The sequence below is a fragment of the Protobothrops mucrosquamatus genome, unplaced genomic scaffold, assembly GCF_001527695.2.
Source record: "Protobothrops mucrosquamatus isolate PMUCROS unplaced genomic scaffold, P.Mucros_1.0 scaffold2158, whole genome shotgun sequence".
NCBI classification, from domain to species: domain Eukaryota; kingdom Metazoa; phylum Chordata; class Lepidosauria; order Squamata; family Viperidae; genus Protobothrops; species Protobothrops mucrosquamatus.
Genome location: NW_015388254.1, coordinates 272,383 through 281,048, shown reverse-complemented (window position 1 = coordinate 281,048; position 8,666 = coordinate 272,383). Strand labels below are relative to the sequence as shown.

General features: G+C 40.8%; 1 protein-coding gene across 3 annotated transcripts in view; it reads left to right on the top strand.

Moving 5' to 3' along the window:
- The first annotated feature begins 6,617 nt into the window (after positions 1–6,617).
- Positions 6,618–8,666, top strand: part of CD63 (CD63 molecule) — a 15,608-nt gene continuing 13,559 nt past the window's right edge. The window contains exons 1-2 of one of the 3 annotated variants that reach the window (XM_015824199.2): positions 6,618–6,770; positions 7,597–7,677. In XM_015824199.2, the coding sequence (XP_015679685.1) occupies positions 7,612–7,677 (66 nt within the window). In that variant the 5' untranslated portion in view covers positions 6,618–6,770; positions 7,597–7,611. Of the gene's footprint in view, positions 6,771–7,238; positions 7,247–7,302; positions 7,443–7,596; positions 7,678–8,666 lie in introns of those variants that run through there. The other 2 variants (XM_015824200.1, XM_015824201.1) reach the window with 2 other exon arrangements.

Sequence of the window (8,666 nt, the reverse complement as noted above, 5' to 3'; positions counted from 1 at the left end):
ATACTGACGAAAATTCCTGTAGTTTGAAAAAATTAGAAAGCATTTTTATTTTAAATCTTCATTTACTACAAAGCTAAGTTATTGATACAAGGATATACAAAAATTTGTGAGCAAAGCAGTATGCTTCAGATTCAAAATACACATATTCTCCTGTCTCATAAAATGTGGGAAAAGAGTGGACTCTGCATTTATTTTTGGTTGCTGTCTTGGTACAAAAAGGCATGATATCTTTGAAACCTGTGCTCCAAAGAAGGCAAGATTAAAAAAGAATAGATCTTCAAAGTGGGTGGATTTGTAAGGGCCCAGATAGGTGGCAGCACTTAGCTACCAGAAAAACTACAGTAGGATTAGACTGAAGTTGAGTAAACCTAAGAAGTAGCAAATCAGTAGCAAATCACTTTGGGATAAAACAACAAAGATATCAGAAAAGGTACCCGATCATGTAAATGTCACTAAGAATCAAGCTCAACTCAAGATTTTACGTCTATAATTTATACGGATAGATTCATATTTAGTTTTAGCTGCTTTCCTTTGTATTTTAATAGAGATATAGAATGGAGCTATCCTTCAACATTAAGATACAATACCAATGTGTTGTTTATGCTCTGGGGTTTCTATATATAAGAATATATTACATTTAAATCAAAATCAGCTGCAAGTGTATCGGAACAACTAAAGAGTACAGGAGGACTTATTTTGTTCAGTTCTGTCACCATTAGATACTAGTAATTCTTGAAGTAAGAAAATGGGCTTATATGTGTAAAAGGTAAAAAATGCCCCAAATTTCCAAAACCTGTAAAATGGGAACTGGCTGCACTAGTGCAATACAGTTGCATATCAACCAAAAATAGAAGATCAGACCTTACATTAACAATCTAGGCACATGATGCGTAAGTGCATGGGATTGTGCAATTCCCTTTTAGGATAGAATGCATTGGTAAGAACATTGCATGATTCAGAGTTAATCGTGGGAAGTTTTTTTTCCATGTATGTCACTAATCATGTGATGGTTTTTGACTAATTCCGCATTCTAAAGAACTGGGTATGATTGGGCAAAGTTACTGAAATGTAGCAATATAACCATACTACATGAATGAATTGCAGTGCTTTACAAAATGGTGTTCTAAGATGTAGAAGAACATTTATGTTCTCTGAAATCCAGAACAGAAAGGTTTAACTTAAATATCATATGTTAGATTCAATATTGTTACAGTATATGTTAACTCAGACTTATGTCTATTAAAGATCATCAGCTGATCAAGTTTCTAGGAAATGGGCACATAGAGTCAGAAGCAGTTTCCACTATCCCTCTGTCACCTGACTGGTTCAAAATTAATTGTGGAGTACAAGTACAGGTAGACTTCAATGTATGACAATTCATTTAGTGACCAAAGTTACAATGGCACTGAGACCATTTTTCACATGACTGTTACGGCATCCACATGGCCACATGCTTGGCAACTGATTCATATCTATGATGTTGCAATGTCCTATGCTCGTGTGATCATCTTTTGCAACCTGACAAAGTCAATGGGGAAGCCAGATTCACTTAACAACCAAGATTGCAATGATTCAATTAACTGTGGCAAAGTCATAAAATGGGGCAAAACTCACTTAACAACTTCTCACTTAGCAACAGGATTTTTGTGGTCATAAGTTGAGGTCTACCTGTACTTGTTTTTATTACATTATTCTTTCACTGTAGAAAATCCTTGCTCTTGGAACCTGTTTGTATGGAGATGCTACATAATTACCCTGTAAACTGCATGGATTTAGAGCTGTGGGAGACATCCGGACAGTTGTGATGATAGATTTTGGATGCCAATGTAGGTTGATATATGCATTAGCATTAAATGCATATTTGATATTCTGATGTACAGTTTATAAGTACTGTACGTAAAGTTTATATGTAGATAAATATATGACATTTTAACAGGACTGGATGGAAATTATCTATCCCGCCCCAAAGAGAGTAGCTTCTAGCCACTATTATTTTGAATGGACAGGAAAGAGGGACAAGAATTTGAACACTGATTGCTGTAGAAGTTGAACCTCATCTGAAGTACAGGTAATCCTTGTCTAGCAAACACAATGGGATCCACAACTCAGTTAAATGAAACCGTGACTCTGCTACAAACTCACTTCTGGTTTTCTTTGCTTTACAGACTTGCAAAGGTCATAAATGAGACGATTGGTCATAAAATTATTTTTCATCATCAAAGCAGTGGTCATTAAATAAGGCAGTCACTAAACAAGGATTGCCTGTATAGCAGTCACTGGGGAGAAAAATTTAAGTCAGCCATCTAGGTAGACTAGACAGGAAACACAACCAGATGAGATAATTCCACTTTATTGTACGATTAACAGAATCTCAGGGTGCACTCAACATTTGGGGTAGCAGGCAGCCTTGAAGTTTCTAGTTTTGGCATTTCCTCTTCTGAAAAACATTTCCTGTTTAAAGGTTCCTTTATGGCAAGAAAACATTTACAAAGAGCTTTTATAATATTTAATGTGTAGATGTTAAATTGAAAATTAGTAGATCTGTCTGAGTAAAGATGTATATCCGCCCATGTTCAGGCCTATTAAGAACAACAATCGCCTTAATTCCTCCTCTTTCTCCATCAACATCTATCTTTTCAATAGCCTTGTTTAGGGTACCTAATTCTCTGCCGAGGGTGAAGCCAACCAATGTGATCAGTTAAAGCAACGTTATGCCAATAAAATTGCTGCATTTTACTCAACGTTGAGTCCACCTGGGCAGGGCCTAGTGTACTGACTGTATCCACATCTTACTAAATTACCTGGGTTTCTTTTTGGCCTATGATCTATGAGGAACTGGACAGGGTACTCTCTGGGATGACCCTCTGCCCCTGCCATGTACTCCTTCAGGTACTTTGGGGAAGGGGGAGTTGATGCGGTACTGGATGACTCTTGTTGGTACTCAGATGAGGTAAGTGCAGTAATCTTGGTCCTTTTAAACCTCTCAACAGTTTTTGATATCATTGATCGCGGTATCCTTCTGCACCACTATGGGGGTTGGCATTTGAGGCACTGTTCTGGAGTGATGCTATCCCTTCGATCTATGGTTTCAGTTGGGGGATGGGGGAGAGATTGGCTCAGTGGCTGTTCCTGTTTGGGGTGCCACAGAGATTGGTGCCCTTCCCACTGTTATTTAATATCTACAGGAAGTCACAGGAAGAAATCATCCAACAATTTGGGCTTTTATACCATGCCAATGATAAACAACGATACAATGCATCTCCAGGTCTGACTGGTGATACTGTTGGAAGTCCTGATCAGATGCTTGGAGACTGCAGGTCTGGATAGGAGAGAACAAGATAAAATGGAATCCCAACAAGACAGAGCTACGATTTGTTCATCAAGGCTCTCTGCCTACCCCAGTGGTGTCTTGATGGGGAAGTACTTCTGAAGGGGCAGGTTCGTGACTTGATGTGTCCCCTAGACTTAGCTCCTTCTAGAAGAGCAGGCTGAGGCCTTGGTTAGGGGTGCTTTGCTTTGCTTTGATTGGTGTGCCAGTGGCTTCACATTGAATTGGTTGAAATTAAATACCTATTAAGAAACATTCTCTTCCCCTCTCGGTATAACAGTGGCCAAAAACACATTCTAATGAACATTATTGAAAACAAATCCCTGGAAGCATGTTGCCCTAACTCAGATAGCAGTTGATCTATAAGAAACTGTAAATTGACTGGAAACAACTTGAAAAAACTTTATTTTCAGAAGTGTTTTTCTCTACACATGTACAGATGTGCCCAATTGGTACTCCTTTTTTTCTTTCTAGGGGGAATTTTAGTTCAACTGAAATGGTTTGCTTAATAGTGATTATATCAGGAATTCAATTAGGTTAATGTATGTAGAATTCTTAGCAGATATATAATGTTAAGTTAGTTACTCCAGGTAGGCTACAGAGATTATAAAGTAATATTTTGAAAATTAGCCTTAAAATAATTCATGTTTTTTACATTAACAACCTTTGGTTTTATACTTGAGAAAATGATCAAAAACAATAATCCTATGAACAAAGCAATTGTTCTGAATTATTCTATGTACTATGACCTGTTATACTTTCTCTGCTGCCCGCTCAGCTGATAACACCATTAAAAATTAACAGTAATTTAATAAACACTTCAATAGGCTTTATTACAGAAAGCCAGGCATTGCCAGTTAAAATACACAGTAGTCAGGCTGGTTTTCCCAGCCACTGCCTGATCATAATGGCACCAAAAGGCAGTTACTGTAGTTTTGTTAACTTCCTCATTGTACTTCTGCTTCTGTATTTTTTTCTTTATCAATTAAAAGCATTCTCATTTACCCATCTGCGCATATAATGCCTTTCTTAAATATTTAGTACATTTACACAAGTCCACAGAAACATTCTTTAAAGCGATTAAAAAAAAAAAGACTAGTTTGGCTATAGCTACTGATCCCTTCTTTTAATCTAATTTTTTGGCCCTGTCTCCCCTTATCAGGTCTAAATTATTTTTTAATGATTCACTTGAATTCTTGAATGAGATTTGAAGAGACAAGACAGTTAAGAAGCATATGATACAGGTAGTCCTCAACTTACAACAGTTCATTTAGTGACCGTTCAAAGTTACAGTGGCACTGGAAAAAGAAACTTATGACCGTTTTTCACACTTAACAACCATTGCAACATCTCCATGGTCACATGATCAAAATTCAGATGCTTGGCAACTGGTTCATATTTATGACAGTTGCAGTGTCTCAGGATCATGTGATCCCTTTTGCAATCTTCTGAGAAGCAAAGTCAATGGGGAAGCCTGATTCACTTAACAACCAAGTTAATAACTTAACAATTGCAATGATTCACTTAACAACTGTGGCAAGGAAAGTTGTAAAATGGGGCAAAACTCACTTAACAAATGCCTCACTTAGCAACAGAAATTTTGGGCTCAATTGTGGTCGTAAGTCGAGGACTACTTGTATTATCACTCTTTCCAAAGCAGTTCTGAAACATGTTCATCTCAATTCCTGACAGATGTTGATCTGAGAATACTGATATGCCAGTCTTGATGGGAAAAGATACAGGATAAAAATTCTACATGGTGAAATTCCATCTTCTGCACAACTATTAAAAATATGCTAACTCCTGAAAGTTATTTCCCATCTCATTTTTTAATTTTTATTTACATCATATTTAGAAACCAACCATCTCCCTTGTACAACAACTCTGGGAGGTGACAAATAGATATTAAAAATTAAAACATGGCTGCATGTTCCTCTGTGGGCCTTAAGCCAGCAGCAGAGCCTGGCCAAGCATTTCTGAAAGGCCAGGAGAAAGTTGGCATGGTCTCTTAGCAACCACATAAGATTTTTCTTCATGATGATTTGTCCCTAACCTGGTCTTTCAAGTCTTAAAAAGGCAATCAAATACAAACCCAAACAAGTTTTTGGAATTAAGAAAACAGTCCAAGAAATTAAAATGTTGATGTGGGACATTCTGTAGGCTTACAGATTTGTTGTTGTTTTTTTTAAATACAATTCCTAGCTCAGCCAGGGAGGAGGGAGGTTGGAAGCCAGTGTGATGTAGTGGTTAGGATGCTGAATTCAAGTTGAGAGACTCCCATGGAAGTTTACCCTCAGCTCACTGGGCGATTTGGGGGCCAGTCAGTACCTCTCAGGCCAATCTACCTTGCAGGGTTGTTTTCACAGGGACAAAACTGGGTACAGGTAGTCCTCAATTCACGACACAATTGAGCCCAAAATTTCAGTTGCTAAGTGAAACATTTGAGTGAGTTTTGCCCCACTTTGTGATTTCTTCCTGTCGTTAAGTGAATCACTGCAGTTGTTAAGTTAGTAAAACGATTGTTAAATAAATCTGGCTTCCTCATCGACTTTGCTTGTCAGAAGGTCGCAAAAGGAGATTACATGACTCCAGGACACTGCCACCGTCATAAATATGAGTCAGTTGCCAAGCATCTGAATTTTGATCACGTGACCCTGGGGATGCAGCAACGGTGGTAGGTGTGAAAAACGGTCTTAAGTCACTTTTTTCCGCTGTCATCGTAACTTCGAACCAGTCACTAAGTGAACTGTTGTAAGTCGAGGCGTTGTGTATTACATAGCACAAGTCCCGCTCCTGAAGCAATCCGCTGCACTCAAAGAGTCTTTACACTCATTCCCAGGAAGGGGAATTTAGAAAGCGGACCCGAGTGCCGGAGTCACTCGTACGTGCGAAGAATGTTTTCCCTATTTATTCCTTTGCCGTGTTTGTCTTTCCTCCCTCGCAGCCTTTCCATCTGCGAGTTTACAGCTTGCTAGGGTCAGATCCGAGGGAGCGCACGGAGCCACACCAGCTTCCACGCCACTTCACAGCCAGTCAGCCCCAAGGCGGTTCCTCCTGATTTACGGGCGGAGGGAGCGGGGCGGTGAGGAAAGGCCGGAGAAAGTCGGCGCTCCTCGGACGCGGATTGAGTCAGCTGCTCCCGCTATCTTCCCTTTCACGCGTCCTGTTGACTTAGCTGGCGGAGCCTCAGCTTGAGGTTTCGCCTCCCCGGCCGCTTTTTCTTCCTCCCTCCCTCCCTTCACATGACCAGCAGGAGGGGAGGGGAGGGGAGGGGACGGAGCCGAGCCGAGGAGTAGTGACGCCCGCGGAGGCAGAAGGCGCACGCGGGGCGGAGGAGGGAGTGTATAAGACGCGGGGAAGCGACGCTTTGCTTTTTACTACCGAGACGTAGCCTGTCGGCGAGGGCTTCTTCTTCTTTTTCCCTTACTTAAAGAGGAGGAAGGTAAGCCAAAGGACCACCGGGGGTGGGGTGGGGTGGGTTATGAATGGCCGGCTTGGAAAGTAAAAAGCGGGCGAGAAGGAGGGAGGGGGAAATGCAGCCAAGCGCTCCGCTAGTTGCCTTGGACTTGGGGGCTTTTTTTCTCCACTCTTCCCCCTCCCGTATCCCTTCCTCCGGCCCGCTCCCCCCTCCGCCCCTTCCCCAAGGCTCTCGGTTGTGAAATCTGGCGCTGCTTAGCAAGAGGGGACCCGACGCCTTAGTAGCGGACGTAGTTTTAGGTCGGCGAGGCAGGGCGCGCTCTGCCACGCTGCTCGGGGGCCTCTTTTTCCTCCTCTTTTCCGCCTCCCTCTCCGTTTCCCCCACCATACACACACACACACACACACAAACATTTCCAGAGGGTGGAAGAAAGGACCGGCCTGTGGGCTGGGAGTCGGCGCTGCGGGGGTTAGCGCGGAGGATTTACGTAAAGGAGGAAGGTGGGGCGGGAGAACGGGAAGTTTGGGTGTTGTCCCGGATTGGAAACTTCTTGGCTGGAGCGCGTGTCCTGTTTTAGTCCGCTCCCTGTTTTCCCTCGAGTAGCCTGATACTGTCGAGTTACTAATAAGCAAAGGATTTCGGCCAGGGTTTTCCCCCTTCCTTCAATAAAGCTGATCGCGATTCCTGGAATTGCAGGTCTCTGTTTCTTGCTTGCTCTACTTTCCCAAGTTTCCTGTTTCCTTTTTTTTTTTTTTTTAAACAACCTCCATTTTATTAATAGACTGTTCCTTATCCTTGTCCCTGTAATGATTTTCTCTCCTTCCCTCCCCTCTCGTTCTTTTCCTTACAGAAACAAAAACGCAAGATGGGAGTGGAAGGTGGGATGAAGTGTATTAAATACCTGGTGTTTTTCTTCAACTTTATATTCTGGGTAAGTTAATAAGGGGGCTGATTCTGGTCTTAAAGAGTGAAGATTTCTTATTATGGATATCCTCGTTGGGCCCCTTCCCCAGCCAAGATTTCTGGGATATGTTTACGTGGAATATGTTTGACTTCTGTTTGTACTATCCCTGGAGAAGCATTATATATAGCCATGTGGGTGCTAGTTTAAGCTCCATCTGCTAGTACTTGTTCCTGAAGGCTTGGCCAGACATTTTGTTGTCTTTTAACAGGTTTTAAAAACATTAGTAGAAGAACTCCATATTTACAATTTTATCCTGCTGACCTGGTCAGTGTTTGGGTTTGCACTATATTTCTACAGAAGTCAACATCTGAGGCACTTATATTTGTATATCTAAAACCTATTAATTTTCCTGATGACTAGACTGCTAGGTTTGGAAGAAATACTAATACTAATTAGTAATACTAATTCCATTCCAAGAACAGTTTCATTTTCAATACAAAAGCCCCAAATGTAAAATCCTGGATCGAAAACAAAAATAAAACTGGATTAGAGTATAATTCCATGACACCTAACAATTCACAAATAGCATAAATTAATTTACCAATGGAAATTTAAACTTCACTTTAACGGTATTCCTTAAATAGCTGAAATCTTGTAAGATCCCTAAATCTCACAAGGTATTGGTGTTCCTGGTTGAATTGTTGTGAGATTTTGGAGAAGAGTATCAAAATCTCATGAGATTTCAACTGTATTTCTATAGATTAATTTTGAAATCCCTGGGAGAATATTTGAAAAAGGGTTGGTTGTGCTATGGTGCCCATAGGATTTGCATTGCTCACCTAGACTTATGCGGTAATCCTCCAAAGATTTCAGTGAAAAGGTTGGAAACCACTGTTGTAAGAAAATAGTTGGTTTCGTACAGCATTACTATGTCATGCTCAATCATCATGTTGAGTAAGCCACAGTTCACTCAACTTCTGTAAAATGGGCTTAAACTAAAACAATTGGCTTTACAT